We start from the raw sequence: 27,482 nt of genomic DNA, 5'->3' as shown, positions 1-27,482 counted from the left end.
AAACCCCAAAGCTCCCCCACTTCCCTTGCCAACCCTTGAAAACGTGGCATACCTGTCCCATTCTTCCAACAGTACATCACCCCGTTGCTTTACACCACTTCATTGTCACAAGAAAAACGACAAAGGAAAAAATAATTACAAAGAACAAGACTTGTGTCCACATGGTAGGATGGGCTTCACAAAACCCAGATAGAGGACTGGCAAAGCAGAAGAGGAGCAAACCCCCAAATATTTCTCTTCCTTCCTCACTCATCCACATCATCTCCCCGCTCCCCAAGGGGGCCAAAGGAATCATGGATGCAAGCCAGGTGTTCCCCTGAAAATGTCATTTAACACAACTGTTCATCAGTGTTACCTGCTGAAGCCCAAGCAAAGAAGGCTGTGTTTGTTTTCTAGCCAAGAACAACTGAATCACAAAACCAAAATATTTAGATTTATAATGTCATTACCCTTCTGTGCCTATAAATCTCTGAAGAGGTGAGAAGTGGAGAACAGATACATAGGGCTATTGTAACAGGAGTAACCATCAGGAAAGAACCTGGACTCCTGGGGTATAAACCTGCCATGGAATATTAAAACTGATTTACAGTTTCAGTTTGGTCTTACAGCTGTGCACAGAGTGGAAAAAATGGAAGAATTGTCTTCTGCAAGAATGGTTCCACAAATATTTGTATTTATGAGTCCTGGAAGGACATTATTTTGTCACATGCTTACCTCCATAAGGAATATGGTTTATGCTGCATAATCAGTATGGTATTTCAAATACCGGGAATTGTTCCCTCCTACCCTTTTTTATATTAATCTAGTACTGATTCCTTCTGTGAGATAAGACGTGTGTTGCCTTCCAAACTTCAAAAGCATAAGTGATTTGCATTTTCCAAAAACACTGAAAGCTTTTTATCTGTACTTAAGATAGTTCAGACCCATGAACTGATTTTCTCCAAAAAGTCAAAAAAGTGGTCATCAGAGAAAATATGGAAAAGGTCATTATTAGAATTAATTCTTTATGCACATTCTAAATAGCTAAAAACAGTGGCTTATAATTGAAAGTCTACAAACAATTTTCAAAATTAGCCATTTTAAGGGTAACAGTTACCTTTCTGCTGTTGAAATGATGCCTTACAGTAAATAGTTGCAGCACTCCCCTCACTTGAGCATTCACAACACCAATCTCCCAGCAGAAAACCTGCATTTGTTGAAGGAAACAAACTACTCTGTATGTAAAAACAAAAACAAAGAGGCTACCAGAGGTGCATGAAAACGCAAGTGCAAACTCCCTTCAGACAGCAGCGCTTGCTAGACAACCCAGCTAACTGGGCACTATTAAAAAAAACAATAAAAAATTCCCAACTTAATACCCTATAACATCGTCGAGGGCTGGTTTCAGCTGTGCTACCCCGGGGTGCCCCCCATCCCTTTTCTCAGCTGGCACGCAGCACTAGCAGAGCCAGCCGCTCGCATCTCACCTCTCCCCCCAGCCCATTCGAGGGTCTCACTCACCGATCCACCCAGAAGCAAACCCTCGGACGTTGCGGAGTTTAGTTTTTCAGGAAATTAAGTCTGAAGCACACTTTCCTTTGCCTTAAAGGGAGTGCGTATTCCTGACACATCAGCAGGCAGGGAGCCCAGAGGTTGCTACAGAGCATTTATTTATACTCATTTGGAATTTCCTGAGACAGTCCCAGCCCGGCAGCCAGCCCAGCGCAGCGCCAGTGGTTTCCTTCATGGCACTTCACATGCTGCACGATGCCTCCGGCTCCCCAAGGGTTAAAATGCATTAAATGGACAGCAGGACAAAAGGAACCATCCCAAATGACACACTAAAAAGATAATTTTTTTTTGCCTCCAGTGAAGACAGATTTAATTCTCAAGAGGGAATTAAAAGTTCAGGTCACTTCTCTTCCACCCGCTCTGCCTTCCTCCCCAAGCCCTTCACCCCCACCCCTCTTGTTTCTCACTCCCACGTATGGACTGAGAGCACAGAAAGGTTCATTGATATAATTTGGGCAGAACAATTACCTCTGTTGTAACCACCACTGCTTGCAATTCTGCCTGTGTTACATTCAATCTCATTTTGTTTACGCTTCTCAAATGCAGGTTATAATTTGAGGGATAAAAATAAAACTTTTAGTATAAAGTTACAGACACAAACAGTTTTCTTCTTTTATGAAACACAGCCAAAATATACAAGATACCCTTCATGCTCGTACAAGCACTTTCAAAATGATGCATATATATTTGATTTTTCCATATTCAATTTTCTTGTTTCCACTTAACAGCAAGTATTAACTCAATTAAAGATAACTGGCATTCCAGATGCAAAAAGGGTCACTTCTTAGCATCATAAAGAGACCCTCAAAGGCCTCAGCTCCATCTCTCTTCACCTCTGCTTACAGCAACAGCTGCTGTAGTATAGCCAAACAAGGACTCCAGAAGTAAACGGGCAAGGGGACAGACTAATTTAACAAGGATAACGGTCCTAAGACTTCACAGGACTAAAGGAGAAGTTTAATTACCATGCCTTTCATTCAGATTCCCAAGAACAGTTAAAAAGAAAAAAAAAAAAGAGACATAAATTGTTAAAGTAATTTCCAAGATCACTGCAGATTGGAAGAATTGTGCTTCAAGCAAAAGTGGGATCTTGTGCTGAAATGGCAGGAGAGAGGTCCAAGTCCTCCACAGCACCTTCAGCTAAAATGGCACAGACTTCTAATAAAAGTGTTTCCTGAACATGTCTAGTGGCTGCAGTGGTATTTAATATGAAGCAAAGTAATACTTAATAGTTACAGGCATCAGCTTTTGGACTATAAACTAGGTCCTGCCCTCTAGGTAATTGTACATTTATTTCCTTCAATTACAAGTCATTGATGCATACACTATAAAGCATGAGCTTGCAAAAAAAGTCTGAAGAAGGTCTCTAGATGTAGCCAACTTGTTAGATCTATGGACCATGAAGGTACTGAATTTTATGTGAACTTGGTTTGGTTTGGTTTGGTGTCCACTCTAATCACCCCATCCACAAAGAAAAGCAGCTCTCCATAAAAAACACTTTGGGAACAGTTTCTAACCATGCTTTGAAGTTTCTCTTAAAAGACAGAAAAACTCTAGGGCAGCTGAAACCCGACCCATGCTTTCTGTTCTGGGAAACAAAAGCAAAAATCCAGCCCTTTTAACTGCCCGGAGCCTGCAGCACGCTTTGCTCTCGCTGCCCTTCAGGCCCCGTCTTTCAACCTGCAAAGCGAGTGACCAGCCAGGTGAGGACAAGCAGTGCACAGCAGCACTGGGTGTTACTGGTGGGCATCTCTAGCTCCATCAGCAGGTTCTTCACACTGGGCAGGGGAGAACATGAAAATACCCATCTAGTTTTCTGCTGTGAAAAAAAATGTGACATCTGGGATAAAGTATGAGAATAGAAGGTATGACCAAAACATCCTTCTCGAAAGTTAGGAGTCTGCTCAGACGAAAAAAAAAATCTCTAACTTTATATGATTTCATTTTTCTAAAAAAAGACAGCATGATATCCTGTTTAGAGAAGAACAAATTTTAGCAGCTCTCTCCACATGTTCCATCTGTTTATCATTACTCTGTGGTTTCAAGGGCTTGACATCTGAACAAGCTCTGCATCAAGTCACGCACCTTCAGTGGACTCTTGTCAAAGCTCGGTCAACTCAGTGGGCTGAAAAAGACCTGCCATGAGTGCGAGGAATAACCCATAATGTGTATCAGCACTTTGTCCCTTGTCCAGCAAGTCAAATATGGAGGCACATGTCTGGGTTGTCACCAGTAAAACCTAAAGGCAAAGAGCACACGTGTATTTATTCTCTTGGCTTTTGAGACCATTATGGTGCCAAATAAACTCATTCAGCTACTGTTTACAGTAGAAACAAAACTGAGGTCAGAGCACAGCTCCCCCGTGACCAAAAAACCTGACTTGGTCTGCAGCAAAGTGAATGTAAGATTTGGTGTATGGGCAGCCATCCAGCTGGTAAATTCTTATCTAAAGAGCAGTTTTTTTCACGCCCCTTTTGAAAACAAAAGGCAGAGAAGGCACAATAGATCTGTGAAAGGCGATGGATGAAACGCAGCTCTTTAAAACCCATGCCTCCAACAGACCATTTCCTCCGTACTGGAGTGGCTCTGCCTGGAAAGAATGAAATACTCTGCCCAGCTGCAATGATCCAGTCCAGGGGAGCACAGAGCTTGGCCCAACACACTACTGTCAGGTTCCTACCCAAAAACACAGCTGTTGCATTTTGGTGAAGGTTGGATATGGGGTTCTTCCTTCTTTTATTTTGGTGGATTTTGTTTTGGGAGAGAGAGGGGTGGCATTGCTGTGGGTTTGTTTTTTTTCTTTATAGCCTTTCAGAATCTGGCAGCCAGTTTCCACAGAATCATTTAAAACCTGCTAACCATTCGGGTCAGACCAGAGACTGATCTCTACCCACCTTCTCCTCCCTAGCAAATGCCTCTGGAAGGGTGTGAGAAGAAAGCAAACATACACCAACATTTCCCCTCTTGGCTTCCAGAAACCTGTGACCCAGATACCTCCTGAGACAGGGGTGGTCTGGGATGGGTTTTAAGTTACAGTGTCAAATGTGTGTTTTCAAAGGTGTAGCTGGGAGGTATTCAGTAACTAGTCAAAATGTCAAGACAGCAGCTGATGTGTTAGTACTGTAAGGAGATCTACTGGTCAAGAGCCTGGAGATAGTTATGGATGATTAACCTGACCCAATGACTACATAACACTCAAAACCTCCATATGAGAGACTTTGCACGCTACAGTTAGATCCCTCACTAGTTGGTATCTACCCACAGAGAGCATGCAACTGAAAAATGTGCCCCATATCACTGTTAAGTGTCCACCTGGTTTAGCTTCCCAGAGAATGAACTTCAACTGCTTGGTATTTTGTATGTCATGAGGCAAGTCATGATCTCTACTGTTCTCCCAACATAACTGCTTGGAAAAGCTTATGGTAGGAAGTCTTGTTGTGGGAGCAAGTAGACCATTCAAGCCTTCAAATTTGGTGAACAATTTTTTTTTCTTCTTCTTCTTTTTTGTATGGACGGTCAGGCATACTTGCTTGTTTCTATTTGGGTGTTAGAACTGTGTGAGCTAGCAACTCAGCTTGCAGCTCCCAGCAGGGCTTTATGGGTTAGCTTTGCTCTCACATTTTGCAGAGATGAAAAGTGAATGACACTGAACCCAAACACAAGAGAAAGGAAAAATCCATGGCTGTAAAAGAAAGATATACAGTCTCAAATCTGGAAATACATGTACGGGCTTCTTATGCCACAGAAAAGGATGCGAAGTGAACTTCTGCCTGTTGGGAACTCAATGGAGGTATCAGCCTAGCGACAGTCTCCTCGTGCATTTGAAAAAAGCTGAGTCATTTGGGTCAAACGGTGGATCCTGCCAGCGTGGAAGGCATCCCGTGTCCTTCAGTCATCATCCTTCCACTTTCCCAGCTGAGCAGAGGCAAGGGGTGCAGGATGGAACTCACAGCTTTACCAGGGAGACCATAGAGGCTACAGTTTTAGGCATCTCTTTTCCACTTGGATCAAAACTCTGCAATCAAACACCATGGATTTCTAGTAACAATTACTAACCCAGAAATACTGCACTTCTACCCACAATAACATACTGATTATGCAAAAGGCTGAGGCGAGGGAAAGTGCTACGCAAACCGGGGAAAAAAACAAGTGCCATGCATAACTAATGGGACCCAGGGGCAAGACTTTGCACACGTCCACTATTAATGTGCCATGTAACTGATAAACAATGTGTATAGTACGTTACACAGCATCAGAGAAGGACAGTAAAGCTGGAGTGGAGGAGGAGATGCTACAGTCAGTTTTGCACAGAGATGTTTCTCACGCTGCTGTGGTCTTGCCTGTACCTGGTCTCTTGTCCTACAGGGTTATGGGCTGAGATGGTTTGGCTGAGCCACACACATGCTTGTAGAGTTGCACTGTAGCCTTACAACTTTTCTCTGCAAAGGGAGAGGGAAGTAATTTTCCCAGAATCGTCAACAGTGCATTTTCCACAGCACTGAAGATGGGTTGCGAGGAAGCTGCTGAGCATTAAAGGCAGAGCAGCAGGCTGAGGAGGGTTGGGTATCAGGGGCAAGGTACAGTCCCTGCGCCCCCCAGGGACTGCACCCACGGAGAGGTCCCTGCATGTCCTCAGGGAGAGCTAGGGCGAGACCAAACACTGGAGAAAGGGGCCGGGAGGAATATCAGGGAACAAAAGGGAAAGGATGAGCATCCTGGATGGCAGACATGCTGTCTAAGAGCGGAGGAAGGGAACAGGACCATAACTAATGATGTCAAGGGAGAATGATGAAAGTCTAAAGGGTGATGCAGTGGATGCACAGCCCTGTGAGCACATTCAAGTACTGGCAAGCTTAAAAGCAATGTGACAGCCATCTGTCTCCACATAGAAAAACATGAGGACAGGAGCAGAAGAGAACCATTCTAAAATACACTTTTTTTTCTTTAACCTTTTAACTGAAGATATGGAAAAACATATCTAAAATTTTAAAGTCACAGCTTCTTCTGGAGGGAGGGGAGAGGGGGAGAAAGGGCTTAGCCATTGACTTCTTGAAGTGAAAAAACACTGTTGATCCTTGTAATCCCTTAAAACATGACTGCTCTGATCTTGTCTTTGTAATTCTATCATATGCAAATTCCAGTCCACTTTTTCAACCACAACGATGCATTTTATTGTATTTTCTTGCACTGTACTTTTTTTTTTTTTTGAAAGGTGCACATTTCAGATTTACCAAGCAGTGTACATGAAGTGTTAAAACTTGACCTATTTGCTAGGATTAGACCTGAAATTCCAGTAATAGCAGCTAAGTTGCACAAGTGTTTTCTTTTTATTATTAGAACTTCTGCAACCCATACAACAGTGCTCCAGGCAGAGGAGTTAGTTGTGTGAAGAGAGAGTAGAGAAGGGGCTAGGCGTACATCAACAAACATGCCCCTTAGCCATAACAGACTACTCCAGACCAGTGATGTCTGGTTTACATAGGGAGAACAATCTGTTCCCAATTACCAGTTAATTTGATCCTCACTCTAATCTGACCAAGCCTTCAAACCCAGCTATTAAAAACAGTTTCCACCCCCTTCCTCCATCCCTCCCTCTCCTACTTTCAAACAAATACTGAAGGGCAATACAGAAATATCAGAGACAGGTCCTGTGTCTTGAAGGAAAGCAACATATCGTTATGAAGAAAACACATACAGGAGTATACTCATAAAAAGAGAAGACAATTACATAAAACAGTCATTACAGTGTGAGGTAACTAGGGAGGAGAGTCAAGCAAGAAAAAGAGATGGGCTGTGAGAGGGGGTAAGGGTCACATTACCTGCTTCTACAGGGAAGAAGGCTTTGTAAATGGGGAAGGATGGACTGAAAGCATGAAAGAATATGATGGGATCTCACACTCACCTACCTCTCTGAGTGTCTGAGCACTTAGTTTTGTCAAAAGTCTGTGTGAAGAGTCAAGTGAAGAAAAATCTCAGGAGACTATACCTAATGCAGGCTGAGTATATGCTACGAAGAGTTTTAAAGAGCTAGAGAGATGGGGGAGGGGGAGAGCCCTATTTGGACCCAGTTGATCTGCTAACCCCCCCAGACACTGCAAGCTGCAAGCTGCATCCCACAGCGGAGGTCAACCATCGCTTTCAGCCAATATAGTAAGTGCAATTTCTGGATGAAATCAGAGGAGGGAATGGGAGAAAGAAAGAGGAGGATGGCCACAAGCATGCTTCTGTCCCAAAGCTCAGAGCTGGTCACACGGGGACATCCTGGCAGGAATCTGTACTCTGCCACCAAGGGGAGTCGTGTTTCCAGAGGAAGGAAATGGAGATACAGCAGCAATGCCAGCGTGGGCAGCCCGAACGCTCCCTCAGCCCCTAAAACTGCTGTGAAAACATGATACAGGAAGGGCTGCCCTTCTGTCATCTCTAATCCAAAGCCTTACAAATGGCACAAAAGTGGGGGGAAGGAAAGAGATGGCCATTACAAGAAGCTTCCCAAGGACTTCTGCTCCAGCAGTAACCCTTCTGCAAGGAACATGTCTAAATGCAGGCACTCAGTGTTCATGAACAGAAGACAACCAGCTGTAGTCAGGCTATTTCCATCCAAGCCATTTCCCTGAGGGGCCATATCCTTTTAAAAGCAACAAAATCCCCTCCCTTCCCACAGGGAGGAGATTCATACACATTATTCATAAACTGCTTTCTGCAGAAGAATCTGGAAAGGGAATGAGGAATACTATAGAACAGTTTTAGGGAAAAATACACCCTTTTGGGTTAAATGGCCACAGGAAGATTTGCCGAGTTGTTTATCTTGAGAGTGGGGGAAGGAAGAAGATGAAGAGAGAATAATTGTTCAGGTCTGGAAAACGTTCATTCTTGGTGGTTTTCCTGTGACACGTGCCTGCCCCACAACTGGTGCTTGCCCCTCACCCAGCCCTGCAGGCTGCTCCTCCACATGGGCACCTCTCGCCCCACTGCCACCAGATCAGCGCAAACCAGTGACTTCCATCACAAGACCCTAGGGCTTTTATCACTGTTAATCACCACCAGCTCAGTGAGGTTGCAGGGTATGGTAAACAGCAAGGCATGCCTGTTTAGTCCCTAGAGCATTATCGGCTTTAAAATACAAGCACTCTTAGCTGCCTCCGAGGGTGTAGAGGGCATGTATTTCCACAGGGAGCAGCAGCAGGCCACATGAGAAGGTCCAGGTGCTGCTCATGCATGTGCATCTCAACAGCTCACGCAAGGAAAGCATGCATTACTCCATGAGCAAGACTGTGTCAGAGAGGAATGAACACAGTCCTCTGTCTAGGTGAGATATAAGAAGCTTCTGGGCAGCTGCAGAAGATAATCCTTAACAAGACACAACTGCAGTAATCTCTGAACAAAAGAAAGACCAATTAAATCTGTTCCATTTCTCAGGGGTGCTTTGTCCTTCTGCAGAGGACAAATGGACAAAGGACAAATCATGCATCTTATATGGCTTTGTGTCTTGGGCCATCTGCTTCCCACCACATCCAATTTCCATTTCTAAGGACTGGGCTATCTGGGCCAGACTGCTATGTCCTGAGCTCCTAATGACACTGTATTTGCTGCATCCTTTCTAACTTCTTACTGTCCCTTCTCTCTCCAGCAGATTCCAATATTAGGCCTGAGGGCTTTTTCAGGCAACAAATCCTGTGTAGAAGATGCATGATCCCTGATCCTCTGTAGTCTGATAAAGGCCTCTAGGTTGGGCAAATGCAAGTCAGTGTCTTTCCAAGCTTTCTGTTGCAGCGGCAAACGCACCCTTGGATTGCAGGTATCAACTAGCAATTGCTGCAGAAAAAAAGCATTAATTCAAGTAGAAAGTTGGCATTGGCTGTGAGATCGTGTGCTCCATCTCCAGCCACCTGTCCTTAAGGCAGATCTGGCATCAGTGAGTGTACTACAGCATACTGATGGAAATCCTTATACGGCTTATGAGAGAGCTGATGTGAAATGACTGGAGGAGGTTCACTCCCCCTTCACCCCACAGATTTCAGGGTCCCACCCTAGCTTGTTTTTAAATACTGGGCACCACCAGAGTGACTCACTAGATCACTCATGGGTGAGGCAGGAGCAGGATCCCAGTGACAGCCCTGCATGCCGTCTGCCCATCCAGAAAGCACAAGAACTACATGGCAATTCAGCAGGCTCTGCCGATGGCGACAGTCTCCCACCAGCTGCCAAAGCACACCTTCAGCATACACCTGTCCCCATTAACTCATGGTTACTGGATGCAGGCTTGGAGCAGGGAGCATGGCAGGGGAGCAGGGAGCATGGCAGGGGAGCAAGTCCAGGCCTAAACAGTCTCTCATCACACAGACCTGACTCAACCAAATTACCCTTGCTTGCATGGCTGATTTGATAAAAATACGGGCTCACCTGAACCCTGGTCATTTGCATCTGCTATGCTAAGCAAATGCAGCGCATTTAAGGCTGCTAAGCTCAGAGTCTGGGGTGTCAGTAGCAGTGCGATGATACCTCGGTGACACCTACCCTGCCGGAAAGCAGTGGAGAGCGGCTGTCAGCTGGGGTCTTGTGGCTGGCACCCGCAATACTCGGGAGTAAAGGCTCTGTCGGACTGACTGCTACCTAGCAATCAAACACTTCCAATTGCTAACTTCTTCACGTCTGTAAGTTCCCATTTATTGACTGAGGGTCTGTAATGAAAACTGGTGGATATTCTGCTAAAATTAGTAATAGTGGTAGTGTTCTTGTGCACAGCACTTTCTTCTCAGACTACGCTTCAGATCATTAGGCTGGAAATCATGCAAAACTCCATGCATATTGCTTAAGATTATATGCATCAGGAAAAACAAATCATAGGAGAGACTCTAACTCAAATAATCCAGTAACTGAAAGGAAAGTGTGTCTACAAATGTTTGTTAAGAGTTGTTACATATCAATGCAGAGGACATGTATGATAAAAACATTTGCTCTAAGCAAACGTGTGTTCTATTTATTGGCTTCAATAAAAAGGGTTAATAAGTCAACGGGGGTTTTCATAATACTTTACAACAGTTGCTTAAGCATTTATATACCAGCAGATGGAAAACACATTTATTAAACATTTGCTCTTTGAGTCACGCTGACGTTAATATCTCAACATTAATTCAGGCAACAGCCTCTTGTAATGGCCTCATTCTCCAACTAACTACTGCATAGTTATAACTTCACTTAGCAGTCAAAAAAACTGCTCAGATACAAAGAAAATCTAACCAGAGGCCCATGGGGTGCTGCAGAGTGACTGTGCATATATAAAATAACCAGAGGGACACCAGGCAGCAGCAGGAGAACCACAGCTCCAACATGGTTTGTATCTGCCATCAAACCACCTGCGGTCCCACAGCCCCTGGCGTGCTCTCCAGAGCTGAGGTGGATGCCCAGGTCTGCTGGGGGTGACATCTCCCAGTCCCAGGAGGCTGAAAGTGAAAGGAGTAAACTGGGAGCAAAGACACTTGATGACTGCACATTGGCTATTACAGCAGCAGTTCCTTGCTTTACAGGTGCAAAAAGACCAACAGTAAAAACAATGGTAAGTTGCTACAATGCCACTGCTTTAAGAACTGTGTAGGAATCCGAAGGAGGAGGTAAAGCATATAGTGGAGTTAAACACACAGGGAAATAGTTCAAATGAATCCGTATAAGATGTAGTGCTCCTGGAAGTAGAAGCATGTTAAAAGTGGGATGGGAAGGCATGAAAACACAAACCCTTAAACAAGAGTGAGGGGGAAGGTGCAGACAGAAGGGAGAAGGAGAAAGGATCAGGGAAATCTCAGATACCGTGTACAGAAAACAATACACCTTTGCTTTACAGCAAAGTAAAGAAAGGGTTTGTGCAACAGCCTTGCTATACTGACCCCTGCAGCCCGTCTCACTCAGGAAACCTGGAAAAGCTTTTCTTTCCTTAGAACACTTTTTTATGTCCCTGTTAAAAGAGATGACTGGCAATTCTGTGGTCTCTGGATACAGAGCATGAGGTGCTTAGGGAAATCAAATAAAACAGATACAAATACAGTTTTTAATCCTTTATATTTTTGAATTGGTCTCTTATATTTCTTTTGCTGCTTCCTTGTTTTCTACATCAGAATAAGTAGAACTGGACTGGAATTTCACACCATTCACTGCCTTTCAGACCATGTGTTTTCAAAAGAAAGTTTCAGCAAATTAGGTATTGGTGAACAGAATGAAAATCCAGCCAGAAGGATTTCCAAACTGCTCGCTAAGTTTTAGGCTGGTGTGCACTGTGATTTTTGTAGCTGACTGGAGGACCTTTCTACTGATACCACTACAGAAATGTTTGCAGAGCCTCATTAAATAGATGATTTATGCATCAGTCCTAGCAAGCACAGAAGCTAACAATTACTGGAAGTTTCACCCAGCGGTTAATGGAGACAATAATACTATTTCAAGAAACAACCACCTCTTTTTTTTTTTTTTCTTGTACTGTGCAAAGAGAAATTAATTTGTGTCATGCACCAAATCAACTCCAGCTTCACAATAGCTCTCTACAGGTGCAGGGTACTTCCCAGCTCCTGCTGCAGGTCCCTTGATGAGTGCACAACATGCTTTGGACTTAACCCTGCTGAGTTTACCAGACTGAGCAGTATGCTCGCATGCCACCAGGGCAGACAGACTTGAAACTGCAAACAGTTGTGATTACCCAGCACCCAACTGATAAAATACAACAATTTTTTCTGCAAGCACCGATTATCTATCACTAGTGTTACAGAGACTTCAGCTATTTTCTGAGCAGATGACACAACTTTGACAGACCCTAATCCAAAATCGGTACCAAGCCTCAAACCAACTTCCAAAATGTATGAAGATGAACAAATAAGCTTGAAGCTCACAGAAATACAGTTCACTACAAGACCTCTGTGCAATGAAACTGGGAACAGAGCAATAAAACTTTAAGTCAGCAGCAAACAAAACTATTGACAAACAGTACCGAGGTCTAAATCACAGTCTCTGTTATTTATTCGCCACATTTAAAGTTCATATCTTTACCAAGATATGCAAGAGGCACAGAAATTTATCATAGGTGCTTTCATGATAAAGTCATCACTTGCTTTGGAGCTTATCTCGCGTACACATTCACTGAAAATATTTACAGCAAATGTACTTCCCATAAACATCCTAAAAAAAAATATCTCTATACAAATGCAAAACAGCTTGATCCTTTCCTGGAAACAAGTTCCAAATTCAAGCGTTCCTCTACAGATTTTATCTGTAGCAGTAGTCCATATAGGCTTGTATACTGAAAAAATTTACCGAAATGGCACATAGGCATAATCATTTAACAGTGCAAGTACTCACATTCTCGAGTTAACCAAAGCAAACCACTGCTCCTTAGTCACCTTGTACTTGAATGCAGCTGAACGTGTGGTCAAACTTGCCAAAATATTCAAGTAACATAAACGCAGCTTAGTAGTCCATAACAAGTCTTTCTAGTTCTTTTTCCTGTTGCTGATTGATTCAGAGGGTGCAGAAACACCACCCCTGAAGTTTGTCTTTCCACTCTTAGAGCTCCGTGCAATTAAGAAACTTGCTTCAATACCTCCAACGCCCAAATCAGTTCCTGCTCATCCAAAGGCATTCTCTCCCAGGCAGCAGGGCAGGATAACAAATCACAGGTATTTGCAGCCCAATACTCTGTCCATTATGAACTGCTGAGGATTTGGAGACACGGGCATACATAGCTGCGTGTCAGAACGCCAGCCTCAAGGGTTTGCAAAGCCAACAAGTCCTGACAGCCTCTGCAAAATGTTGTCCAATTTAGTTTTGAATTAAATACTTGCAATTCATTATAGCGTCTTTCTACGAATAAGGGAACAAACAGCTTCTACCCTGCAAGAAGACTTGTTTGCATAACAATCCTGAAACTAAAACTTCATCTTGCATTAACAGTTCCCCAGTACAAGCATTTAGCTTGTTTTAGACTTACACATGAGCCTACCAACTTTTTCAATACACAATTCTACTGCGGGGGGGGGGGGGGGGGGGGATTAGTAAACCTATCAGTAACACTCCATGCACAATTTTTCTTTCCTTGTAAGCAGAGGGAATTGTTCTGCATGACTTAAGTTAAAAGCGTACTACTAAAAAAAGTCAAGTTTTGGGGGGGGTTTAGGCAGTAAACAGCTACAGTTCAGTCACACAGCAGAGGTTTTGAAGTCTGCCTTCTCAAAAGAATTACAAAAGGTTACAAAAGGATATAGTTTCTTTCTTGGAGAATATACTTCTAACTGAATAAGGGAGGGGGGACAAAATATCCTTTTTCAGCAGTCTGAGGATTTAACAACATTGGTAGATTTAACCTTAAATCACCAACAGATAATAGTCACTCCAATGTCTTCATGTAACTTCCACTAACCTTTAAAAAAGACTTCTTGTTTTGCATAAATTGCAGATAATGACACTCCATATTTCTAATTTCCTGCATACAAAATGCTTTAATCCCTTGCACTAATTAGAACAATTCTACAGGGAGCACAGTGAGTAATTTAGGATGTTTCCATACCAGAACATACTTTCAAAGGAGGTTGGTGCTAAAATCCACCAGATAACCCAATTCTCTGTATGTGTTTGTCATGATCTGGCAAGTAGCATTTGAACATGAGTGCATGAGCCTTAGGGCAGAAAAAAAAAAAGCTGAAATTTCTGTTTACATGGACAACAAAAAAGATACTTAATGTTCCTTCCCAGGATATTCAAAGTGCTCCCAGCCACCCCAGCCTTCATTGATAAATCCATTTCCCATCATACCTACATTAGGTGGTCTCAAAAGAGCACACATAAGCTCCTACCACGCACTTGAAATTTTCCATATAATCCCACTATAGCAGCCTCAGCTTTTAGTGGGCTGAAGCTATGTTTGTGCAGTGATCAGGAGAACGGGAAAATATTGACACAACCAGAGAAGGAACACTGCTGCTGTGCTGTTACCAATCGTTCTGCAATCTCTGCCCCCTCCTGACCCATCAGTCCTCCTCAGCAACCTTTGAACATGCCAAGCGATCTGTTTCAAAGAGTATCACCTGACCAAAATAGACAGGAGCTCAGGAGCTGCTTAAAATAACGAAAAAGTGAAATGAACTGAACGCCTCCTCTTGATGTTGCTTGAGAAATGCTTTTATGTTTTGCTGAGAAGCAAGAAACAAAAATCAGCCTGACCAGCAAGGGTGACCAGGAAGGGCTGGGGATTTGACGTTTAAGAGCTGGTTAATGTCGCAAGTTAATTACAGACACAGGATAATAACCACATGACTTTTTGCAGCAAAGCCCTAGGCCTCCCAGTGTCTGGTGTAAGCCAGTGTAGGTCCTTCAAAGCAGAGAGTGCTGCATGCTGAACGACTGAATGCCAGCCCTTACATCTTTGCAAACAACCTTCCACACTTCAAATATGTAAAAGGTTATCGGGGATGATAGTGGGGGAACAGACAGGCTCTGATCTACCAGGAAATTAGTTTTCAGTATTTAGTTTAACTGCAGCTACTTCCCTTTTGTGCTACTTTTACAATTTAAGAAATAAGGTTTTTTTTAAAAATTAATAATCCAAAGGGGGAAAAGCGTTCCCGATTAGTTACCTGCAGCACTGCCGTTAGTATTTGCTGAGTAGGCCATGTTTGCTCAGTGACACATCCAGAGCTAGGCTGTTAGGTGTCATGCAAATGCCATGCATCAAGTCCAACCAGACATGCAACCTGGAACAGACAAGAGAAAGGCAGTTAAAAATGTACACTTTTAAGAAGTTAGGTGCATTAAGCAGTAGGCATTTCTAAGTGTTTAAAGTCGCATCTTCACTGCAAACTTCACCAGAGCAGTAAGTTAATATCCCTCTTCATCAGCGTCCTAGCTATCATAAAACTCACAGCCGTCCTGGTGGCTGAAGTTGAATTGTGGCTCTCCGACAACCTCCAAGGAGGACCACTGCTCCGGATCTGTCCTCAGTGAGGATGTAACCAGCTGAATTTGCAATTGGCCTTGTTTTTTTTTGCCTGCCCTCAGCTTTTTTGCAGTTTGTCCCTAGCCTCCCTTGTAACCACAGCAGCTTCCTCGCATTTGCTGGCATGCATGTGAAGTTTTAGACTGCCCAATGGTTAACACAGGCAGGGTTAGAGGATTTCTAGGTGAAGAGCACCTACAGAAGAGCTGTACCTGTGCGCAGGGGACCAGCCACGATGTCTGAGCTCAGCTGTCCCTCAAAGCAGGCGAGGGCAGAAGGACCCCACTGCAGACACGGCCAAAGCCAGCACGTGCATCCCCACACCCGACAGACCCGGCGGCCGACGGCTGCTGCGTGGAAGACTGCGGCGTGGGGGGACTGCAGCGGGCACGGACCCTGGCTGGGACGGCGCACAGCTGACTGCAAGACCTGTCCCCCGCAGGTCCCAGCGGTGACAGGTTTTCTGGGTGTGAGGTTTTCTTTCAGCCCATATGTGGCAGATTCAAGGGAGAAGCAGTGCTTGCCTGAAGCTCAGGCTGCGGGTGCAGAAAAAGGGTGCTGTCGCCCTGGGCGGGTGGCTGCTGACCAGAAGCCAAGTGAGAGGCAGAGGCAAAACCAGCAGCAGTTTTGTGGGTAGCTGGCTGCTGGCTGGCTCTGCAAAGCCAGCCTTGCTGGCTCCGCAACGGGGCTCCTGCTCCTCCTTCCCTGCCCACCGTGGGGGCAGCCTGAGCACAGCCCTCATCCTCAGAGCAACAGATTCGACTCCTCCGGGGCTGCAGAGATGCATCCTCTTGGCTCTGCTTCAAGTTTTCTACCATCCAAACAGCATTTCGTTTTGTTGACTCAGATAGGTGGAGCTTAGGTGCACGAAGAATACGCTGCTTCGCCGACCCCAGTCTGACTTAGGCTGACAGCTCCTCAACAAACCAGTCACATTTTTCCAATTATATTTGATTTGGCTCTGACAGTACATGTGTGGAAGTATTTAAAGCTAAGCAGATTAGCAAAGGAAAAGAAAATCCAGAAATGAACTAGTGCAAGAACCATGCGAATCTGAGTCAAAAGTATACCGACTGATAGAGAAGCTGGCTGTCTCTTAAAACTGACAGAGCTCCATCACACAGGCTAATAATATAGCTTAGTTTCCCCCTTCAAGGAACATAAGCACAATCACTTTATTTTTAGTATAATCCTGACATCAGTTTTCCAAGAGTGCAGAAAGATCTCCATTGCAACAACTCCTCCCCAAGCTCTGTCATATACACTTAAATTTATGATCTCTTGCTGAACGGAGGGCAGGATATGAAGCTGTTATACAGACTAAAAGCAAAAGGCTACAAACAACAAGAAAAAGCAGGCATCCAACACAGACCATGACACAGAGAGGCCCATCACAAGATTACAGACATAACAGTAATTACCAGATTTCTGATACAATGAAGCATGGCAAAAAAAAAAAAAAAAAAAAATAGAAAAGCATGCTGCTGGCTGAGTTTGCAGCCAGAACTGAAGTTTGAAATCTGTGAGCCTTTAGGAAAATATTACCTACTTCCTCTCAAAGGGAGAAATTTTAAAGCATCACTCCCATCTCTGTCATTGCCATCAGGATATAAAGTCATGCTTTAAGTTCAAGAAGTGCAATTTTTTCTGAGTCATAACAAATACTTACTGAAAAATTACCATCTGTCTCTATGTTAAGTTTCTCAGGACAGCCACTGTCTCAGGGCAGGCTGCACTTAGTGGGACATCAGACGCTACCAGCAGCGCACCCAAGGGTAAACAGGGCTGAATTAATTCTAATTTGTTCAGCACAGTCCTGTGCTTCTCACCAGCACTGTAACAGGTGTGCTTCCTTGCTTTCACTGTATATGTTTACTGCACACTGCTGCAGCAGAAGTCTCGCACCACTGTAAACCTGACCAACAAAGCACGGTAAAATACACACGCTGTCTAACGTAGGCCTTGCTTTATCAGGCTACTCACGTTCTGCCAGTCTGCAGCTCCCTATCCCACTAGAAGCAAAGAAAGCTCAAGGGAGGCTGCTCAGGAAACCTGACACAAGATTTGCATCCCCCTGGCCAAAGTCCTCCAGGGTCCTGTCTCAGCGCTTCTGCAGGGCTGGATGTTAGCTAGCTCCCTGAGCTTGCTTGGCCCATGCCACCAGCTGCACCGCCACTAGTGCTTGTACAAGGGGAGACCTGAGAGGATGCCCCCGGGGACGGGGATGGGTGGGAGAGGGCCCTCTGGGAGAACCACCGCTTTCTTTTAGGTGCAATGCAGTCCCAAGTGAGAGCGGGTCAACCACAAAAGTAAGCCCCAACTTGAAACCCATGCTGTGGCGTGCCTGCAAACTCGTCATGGGTTTACATGTAAAATCTGTTAAGCTTCATCCTATCAGTTTCAAAAACACGGGTCACCATCATGAGCACACATGAGGAGAGCTTCCTAATAGCGAGAAGCAAATGCAAAGCCAAAACAGGGCCTCAGGTCTACATTTTGTTGTGGCTTAAAAAGATGTAATTGACCTGGTACAAACTCCCTTCTGGGTACGCTTCTATTGGTTTCAAAGCTGTGCAGGCTTAAGTACCTCCATTAAGGAACAAACTCACCTTTACTTAAAACAGTGATGCTTCTGAGCTTAAATGAGGATTAATAAAATAATTTAGGAAGCAAATTCAGTCCAACAGATAGGAGAAAAGAAAAAAAAAAGACAAAAACGTAGGGTCTAATAATTCACTACCTAAGATTAAGTGGAAGAATGGGTTCCTTTCCTTTTTTTTAGATGAAATTTAACTGCAGCTGACAACCTGCCTATTAAACAGCTCTTAAAGTATGGAAGAAATCTGATCTAGCTTAGCAGACTCATGGAGGAAGGGAATTCATACTGCTTTGAGCCACAACAATACATCAGAAACTGAATTTCTGAAATTGCACCAACACGTACACGGACCATTTTTAGAAACGTATCGCATGGGATTCCCCAGCAACACACATCCCAATAGCTGCACTTTGACAGAAGTCTCTCATGTGGGCAAGGCGCAGGACGACACTGGAGGCCAGCTAGAATACACAGAGAAGGAAAACTTAGCCTGCTCTACAGCAAAGCTTGTTCTCCAGTACAGGCATCTTACAAAAGAAAATTAGTAGAGGAGCTTATATATTCCATTCCCAACTCTTCAACTTTCTGCCCATGTGTTTTTACATGCTCACCCCATGCCTGCCTGTGAATACTGTGATTTACAGACCCTAGGGCAAATGCAAAACAAGCAGAGACTAGCTATATGAAGTGTTATTGCTCAATGAAGCAGTTGTTTAAAGTGTTTTGAATTAGATATTCAAACTCTCTTCTGCCCTGAGGTTCAAAAGCAGAAACCTTAAACACACATGATCCTCAGTTTCTACAAACTATCACGACACCCCAGCTTTTACAGGTTTTTCCAGAATGGTGATTCTTTAAGCAGAACATAAAGCCTATGTCCTAATCCTGTCCTAATCACAGGGGACAAGAACCTTGCTCCTCCTTTGTGCTGCATCTTGTCGGGACACCTACACCTATGCTAGCACTTCTGCACCAGAAATATCTGAGAAATATATACATCAGTTCTGGCATCCACACAGCAAAGCTGTAGACTCAAGAGGCGCAGACCAGACCTTGCAGAAAATCCAGGCTCCCACTTTAGTCTGATGTTTGCAAGAGACGCTTAAGACAGAAAACAGTTGAGGTTTTATCTAAAAGTGGTTGAAGAATGGCATGTTGGCAACAGCAATTAGAAGAGAAATATAACTCAGCTCTTAACCCAGAAAAGCGATGATGAAAGTTTTCCTGTCCAGGGTCTGCATTCACATGTGGGAAATGGTGATGAACACACAGGTCTTTGTGGGGGGAAGGGGCTTTAGGCTAAGTAGATATGCGTCTAACTTTTCTTTTTCTCATGCCACGCACAGACTGTTAAGAGTAAATGGTCACGTCAACCACTCAACACAAGGTCCAGATCTGCAGACATCTTGAACCACTCACAGGGTGAGTGCAGCTGAGACACTAAGATGCTGTTAAGTTCTGGACTAAAAGTGGGAGCATTGTGGGGCAGAGCTGTGGAGGATTCAAAGGTACTGGCTCCCAATTGTTCAAATGGATGCAGTCAGAGGATGGTCCCAGAAGGGAAACGAGCTCTGCAATCCTGTCCAGCAAGTGCAAAGCAGTGATTAAGTAGGCCTGGGATAGAGGGGCTTGACAGAGCAAGTCAACCCATGAGGTGCAACACTCGAGGAAGAACTGGTACTGCTCCATTCCTGTTATACATCACTGCAACAAGACTTCTGCCTGACACTTCCCTCTCACTTGTGGGTCGTCCCAGCAGTAGAACTTGCCCAGTTTCATTCTGCAAGATACTGATAACATTTGCAAACAAGAGGCAAGATACATGCAAAACCCATCTAAAGACACGGATGGTAATTTCTCCAGCTGCAAGAAGAAATTGGCACTGGAAATCCCTCCTCCTGCTCAGCTGGAGGGGCAAGCACTTTCCAAAGTTGTGCAGCTCTACAGGAAACAGGAATGTCTGCAACCTACTTTGAGTCCTCAACCAAATATGCCAGGTGCAATTTAAATGAAGCAAGGGCTGAAGCCAGCAACAGCAAAAGGGAAAGTATGTGGGGAGTTGCTCTGTGGTTGGTACCTACCCTGGGAGAATGACTGTGTATCTCACCGATATTTTCTTTTCAATCTTACCCCTACTGTGGTTGTGTTCTTCTTATCCATATGTTTATCAAAACAGGTGGCCAATAAACTGAGAGGCAGTTTGTAAGGGAGAAATAATTTTTGGTTTTGTTTTTTATAATTAAAAACCAAGTAAGAATGTAGGCATATGAGGATTTTTTTCAGGTCAGACACAAAGCAGTCAACTTTGAGATAAGGGAAAACTGTGAACAATTTTAAATTTCACTTAATTATTTAATCATGTAACAATTCACCCATTCACATACTTTCTAGAGTGAACATCTTTTTCATGTTGCATCCAAATCACAAACAAAACTATTCAAGTTCAGTTGCTGCTCAAGTCTCACTAACTGAACAAAATAAGTCACTAGCACAGGCTGTTTGCCTAGGCCACCCTAAAATGCAAAAGTAAAAATTCCCCAGGATCAGTGTTTCCTGCAGCCTCTCTCAGGCAGCAGGCTGTTGTGATTCAGCCTTCTCCATCAACAGAGATGATTCTTACTATATGCAATCTGACAGGCAATTTATTTTGGACTGTATTTAAGCAGGCAACCAAAAAAAGCCACCTCTCACTATGTATGTTTTTTTTCTGCAGGATCTGCAGTACGATGGGAGCAAAAGAAGCCTTGTAAATCCTTTCAACAGGCAAGTTAATTAACAAGATATGGCTATGGTCAGCAGGAATTTACCTGCCTGCCTTCCTCACTCCCTCCACTTATGGCATTGGCCTGTAAAAGGTCTCTCTTTGCAGCAGAGCTCCAGGCAAAAGCTGAGCTAAGCTCTGTTAAGAAGAGAGTGATGGCTCAGAAACTCTGGGACCTGAGTCAGCAAGCTGAAGAAAAGAACAGTCAGAGTGCTCCCAGCCAGGGCACGTGCTTGTGCTTCCCTTCTGCCACAAAACAAAAAAACATCAGACCTGATTCTGAGCTGCCTTGCTTTTGAACCACGAACTCCCAACTACTGCAATGCCAGGCTCTAATTCTGAAGTTATGTTGGAATTAACCATCCGTCACTTTCATGGGCACGTCCTAAACTTTCTCCCACCCCCCACCCCACCCCCAGCAGACTTGCATTAAGCTGTCTGCCTCCCTTGTTATTTCTGCAAGCAGAGAATAAGTGTACAAACTTCAGTAACATAGGATCTGAGGGGTTTTCTTCTGCATACTTGAAAATGGTCTCCTCCTCATCTCCTGAGCTGACCTTCTACAAAGCTTCTACTTCACTCTCCCAAGCCACCTACTGCACAGGAGCTGGGCTTTACAGGGCAGCTTTTGGTACGGCAAATGCCTCGGAAAATGGACATATATGAAAATCTTTCAAAGGCATTGGATCCTTCTACCTACCCTAAATAACCCAGCAATTTTCTGGTCTTCCCCCAGTGTTGCTTTGTCATGTTTGTTAGTGATGGCAGCAATGCTCTACCACCAGCTGTTGGGTTTTAGTTTCCCTTCATATGGAGTTATCCCAAGCGGGTCTGGAGGATCCAGAAAAGAAATCAGCTGTTCTGCACAAGCCACTCATTGATTTGCTGGTACCAAGCAACAAGGGAAGGATTTCAAAATACTACCCAGCAGCCACAAACATAACAAGCATCCTGTGGAGCCAGACAAATGGTCCATCTAGACTATCTTGTTTTCAATGGTGGCAACAAGAGATACTATTTAAGGAGAGTACACGTGCGTGATGGATAATGAGACCATGCTTCTGTGCTCTCCCAGCACCAAAAATGATTGGATTGTGAATATCTAAAGGTATATCCTTACTGTGTCATTTTAATATCCACATTAAGTCACCTGTGAATTTGACTAGCCCCTTTCTGACCCTGCTGATGCCACCTGCCTCTACTGCCTCTTGGGGCAGGAAGTCCCAGGCTGTCACTACCCACTGTGTACTTCTTTCTTGTTTTAAACTGACGTCCTACAAATTTTACTGAGTACCACCAAATCTTGCATTGCAGGGCTTGGTGAACATCAGTGCAGATTCAGCTTACCCACACTCTTTGTGATTTGATAAACCTCAGTCTTCTCTCCCAGCTCATATGGCAACTCCATCCGCAGATCATTTTACTTGCCCTATTTGTACGTACCCTTTCATGTGTATTCACCATGTGGAAGACCCACATCACGAACAGCATCTTACTAAAAAATTGTCTGCAAGAATGATCATACAAAATTGGGTAAAGTACATTCAATACTTTTCTTAGCATAACCAAGCTTGGCTCTAACAACCAGCTAATACACAGGAAAGAAAACCTCAGTTTTAGTAATTTTTGTCAAGTAAGTGAAGAGTTAATAGAAAACAGAACTTACCTGCAGCACAAGCAGCTTTCCCTAGTGTAGGCCAGGTTGGACACAGCCCTCCCAAGTATCCAAATGCACATCAGGTCAGCCTAATGGACTTTAGGTAACCATACCTGTTTTCCGAGATCCAGCAGACTGTCAGTCAGGACTAGCAGCTCTCGCTATTTTCTCACTATCAGGATCAGCATTCATTGGTAAAAGGAAGTCTTTGTATGGATTCTGTACATCATAGGTGGTATGCTTTTGTCATTCCTCATAAAGAGGATACCCTGTCTATATAGAACTGGGCTAAAATCTTGTTGCTTTGTCCAGTCTGCTGACTTGGTGGCCCATGTCTAACATGCAAGAGCGTGATCTTTGCTCACGTGCTGTGAGACTGAACACAGACAGATATGTTTGAATGGCACCCATCACACAGTGCTGCAAGGCCCCCCATCGCTGCAAACGTTCTCAGACCACCCATCTCTTCTGGAAATCATTCCTGACAACATCATTGTCATCACATTACATTACAGAAGCAAAAAAAACCCAACCCTTCAGAAGGCTGCAGTCTTGTAATTCAGAAACCAGTTTCTGTTTATATTAGAGGAAAAAAAAAAATCATCTAGAAAAAGAAACACAATCCAGGATAGAAAAAAACAACTTTTTTTTTTTATATACCTGAAATTCCTAATGGGTGATGTAGAAGACACTCCCTTTGGTATATGCCAGTGAATAATGAGTCACATGAAAGTACATGAATTCAGGCCAGTATGATATTGCTATGGGTTGTAGTGCTTGCTGTGACTGGGAGCCCAAAGGATGCAACTGGGCTATCCACATTTTCTTGTGGAGAAGCACGAGGGCTGAGACTTGCATGGCTTGAAGTAGTTCAGTCTGATCATTCTTCAAGAGGCAAATGTAACAACATGTGAGCAGCATTTTCACCTGCTGTGACAAAGACTGAAATCCAGCATCAGTAACAAATGAAAGGGCTTCCAAAAGAGGTGTTAACTTAGGAGAGGAATGAATGCACATTGGGGATGATGCATGCATGCCATGCAGTATACCTGTGGCCTCCCAGTGCTGCTGTGCCTGGCACAAGAAGCAGTTCCACCTTCCTATCTACAGCATGAATATAAACTACCCATCACATCTGTTCACTTAGTGGGGCAGGATGAAACACAGCATCCTTTTCACTCTCTTGGCTTTAAACATTAAAGGCTGGACAACAGTTGTAAAAACATATCTGCAGATCCCAATACTTTAAAATCAATTCACTTATTTAAATTGAATATGAAGATAGATAAACTTGAAGGTTGAGATGAATAAACAAATCAAGGTTGTTTATAAACAGCTCATGAAATGCACTATGATCTCATTTAGACTTTGCATCTAAGACAAGCTGCAAGGATTTTAAGGCACAAACTCAGGTAAACAGTAAAGTTTAACTCTTCTACGAAGTGCCCAAGTATTTAATTTTTGGTGACATTTCATATGCAGTGGCACAAGCATGAAACATATTTAGAGGTAGACGGCCAAATCTCAGTCTGTCTGTTCTTCTGATTTCAGGTCTGAGATGCTACACCTAGTCAGAGCAACCATAAATCTCCTATGACAAAAGGGTGGTGTGCATTGCAACCGTGATGCTGTGGGACAGCTGGTAAGTTCAAAGACTTTTGTCTAGCAGCATTTGCCCATGTAGCTATTCCATGGTGGTCCCAGCTGAAGGTGTATCTTTATGTGAGACAGCTCCAGCAGCAGATGAGCTTTGTCCCCATGTAGCCCTAAATGCTGCTTCCTTCCCCAAAACAATACCCAAATCCTGGTAGCTCTTTTCCTTTTTTTCCCTATTAATAAGGGTACTGTAGACTTCAGTATCAACCAGTCCTTACCATACAGGAACAGAGAAATTACAGGCTTTTTCCACAGTGAAAACAGAAAACCGTAGGGGCAAGGAGACAACATTGCAAGGGCTGGCCTCTCACTTTTCCTCTATCACAGTTTACAAAAGAGGACTTCAAAGTCCTATTCTCCATGTGACTCTAGAGCCCACACTGCCAACATTCACCACTACTAAGTGCTAGACTGCATCTACAACCTCAATATTAACATGAGCCCACTTCTCTCTAAGTTGCTGTGGCCCTTTGGAAATGCAGGGGGACCCCACTCCCTGCAACTTTTCCATTGCACTGAGACCACAAACACACAGCTTCAGCTTTGCCAGGGAACACACTTGAGACATCCTCCAGGCTGCCTTCCCCTCCCACCCCATCACTCAGCATCCCTCAGGAACAGCCAGCATGTGTGCACAATTTTTCTTGCCTCCTCCCCTGGCCACATACCATCTCTCTGAGGCTTTTTGCATTCATGCCAGGGGTGAGCAGGTTTCTCTGGTCCCTCCTCCAAAGCCACCATCTCCACACCACAGCCTGTGGACTGCAAGCTTCCACACTCTGGCGGAAGGGACGTGGGATTTCACAGCAGCAAAAACCTGCCAGCCACCCCACCACTCTCAAAATTGCCTCTCATTACTGAGCATGCAAAGAGTCACCAAACCCAACTAACATTTTGACTTGGAGCTGGCATGAACCAACTGGAGAGTGTCTGGCAGCACTTGCAGCAGAGCGCAGTGGAGCCAGGCTAGCTGGGTATCTCCAAACTCTTCCTGCTCAATGGCTCATGGAGAAAGACTTGTCAGATTTCTGCAAGTGTCATACTGCCTCTGCCTTGCATGCAGCCAAAAACATCTTGCTGCATGTGGCTACCTGCAGAGAACTTACCCACCCAAAGGAGGGGACCACAAGTTGGGGCAATGCACTTGTCCCTCACTGGGGGTGTTCCTCTCTGCTGGCTAGTCAAACCAACATTAAAACAACCTGTTCCTAATGCCCAGGGACCTTGTAATTTAATCAGAGTAATTTAAGTCAGCGTAGAGCTCACATAACTTGTCTTCCGCCTTCTTAGTGAGAGGGTGAGCCAACGCTTGTATTAATTATTGAAAGCATCTCCTCATGCTCATGCCCCCCTTCTTTTTCAAACAGCTGTACAGTGGCAAGTTCTGAGAGTGCCAGTGCCCATGGAAGTGCGCTGATCGGCTAACTGCACAAGAACTTTCCACCTTAGGGAGCCGGGCACTACAACTCGGTGAATTATGTCTCTCACCTACAAATTCTAATCTAAAGCCCTGCATCTGGTTGCTGGCAGGAGGCACACACTGCTCTCCCACAGGGCCCTGGGAAGCAGAGGTGCTCCCAAGCAAGCGGTGTCCAGCTGTTGGGACGTGTGTAGTACTACTGCCACGTGCAGCACCACGGCTTGCAGCACTGACACTCATTTTTGCACCAGTCAGTCACATCCCAATAAACTCGGGCTTTCATTCAAATTGTCTGTCAGCCAAAACTACATCTCGGTGCTGACATGAGCAGGCACGCTCTACGAACAAGCGGCCATCTATATCTTACAGCACACAAGCTAGAATCAAATTTGTAATTCCCCAAATGACATATGGATCTGAAAGTCACCTTCCTATAACCCTGAAACAGTGGATCAAGTCCAGCACAAACTGCAAAAATTCTACCTTTCTATGGAGATCTATAAATATGTTACCTTTAAAATCTTTGTGGTTGATTTATTGTTGAATAGCAGCACATTAGGAAAGACATAGCAAAATAAAAAGTATCTTTATCAGTCACCATATGAGCACAGAGATGTAAGTAGATGGCAGTGCATCTTTCACCACTAACTAAATTCTGGGAAAAAAGGCAATATAAGAGGTTAATCTTCTGAAGAGCAACACAGCAGGACTGTCAATGAAACAATGCATCTTCAATGTGATTCATGTGTTTCTTCACAGAAGGCCACTCCTAGGCAGGAAACTATGTGGCATGTATAAAACTAAATCAGATGTTCCTAGTAACAAAAGAATGGCTTTCGTATTCACCTGCATTATCTGGAAAGCAAAATAAGCTGCTGCACAATTATCAATGCCCTCCTCGAATCAAACCACAACTTTCTTTGTTGAGATTATTCCCATCCACATCCCACTTCTCCAGGATGCTAAGTCGTACTTCGAGCTCTCCCCAGCTCCGGATATCCATGGATTTGTGATAAACACCCAGCTACAGTGAACAAACCAATACAGAGCTAAAAGCAGACCCATCTGTCTTCTTGGAAGAACTGCAAAACAGAAAATATACAACTTATTTATACCTGTCCCCCTTTTCCCTCACTCCACGCACAATCAAGAACAGAGCAGCTGAATTTGAACAAGGTCTGTCCCAGTAACATAAAAAGGAAAAGTTTTTAAGATTTAGGTTCTGGTTTTCTGGGTCAGAGCAGAACTTAAAGGTCCCTTCTGCAGGTGGTGTAATTTCCCTATAAAGCCTGAAAATACCCTTTTTTAGCGATACAGATAATACTTTACTGATTTTAAATCTTGAGAAATGTTTTTATAGGAGAAGGATGTAACAGCAGAAGTTTTCCCCCTGGCTTTGTTCTTAGATATGCTGAAGCTCTTTCCCCCCCTACCTTACTTATTTGGAGGAACTACTTATTTTCACTGTTTCTGTCTCCAAGGCTGGATGCACCTTACACGGGGCAAACCAGCCCTAATTTTCACCTGCTCCCATTCCTCAGAGCAACAGGTCCAGTGCCAAAAAGCAAGACATGGGAACTGATACACTGCTATACATTTTTACTGAGAGGGAAGAGAACAGCCAGCCAAAAATGTTACAAGGCAGCACAGCATGTTAGGATTAAAGACCTCTGCAAATACCTTTCCTACTACTACTTTTAATTTCTTAATTTTCTAAAGCTATGTAATCACCTTATGAGGTAATACTCTTACCCTTTGCTCCTCTCCGCTGTACTGGAATGACTTTTTTTTTTCTCCTCACAATACAATAGCAAGAGCAAGCACAGAGGTCACTATTGAACTTCTGTTGACACATTTATTGCTAATTATTAA

General features: G+C 44.0%; 1 protein-coding gene across 1 annotated transcript in view; it reads right to left on the bottom strand.

Annotated features, from left to right (window-relative positions):
* The window catches only part of KANK1 (KN motif and ankyrin repeat domains 1), a 96,474-nt gene that overhangs the window by 36,488 nt on the left and 32,504 nt on the right, over positions 1–27,482 (bottom strand). Inside the window, exon 2 of the mRNA XM_075019651.1 lies at positions 15,159–15,275. Coding sequence (XP_074875752.1) covers positions 15,159–15,195 — 37 coding nt within the window. The 5' untranslated portion in view covers positions 15,196–15,275. The remainder of the gene's footprint in view (positions 1–15,158; positions 15,276–27,482) is intronic.

Source organism: Buteo buteo, chromosome Z (genome assembly GCF_964188355.1).
Source record: "Buteo buteo chromosome Z, bButBut1.hap1.1, whole genome shotgun sequence".
NCBI lineage: Eukaryota > Metazoa > Chordata > Aves > Accipitriformes > Accipitridae > Buteo > Buteo buteo.
The sequence above is the reverse complement of the archived record's forward strand: the minus strand, read 5'-3'. Positions and strand labels throughout refer to the sequence as shown.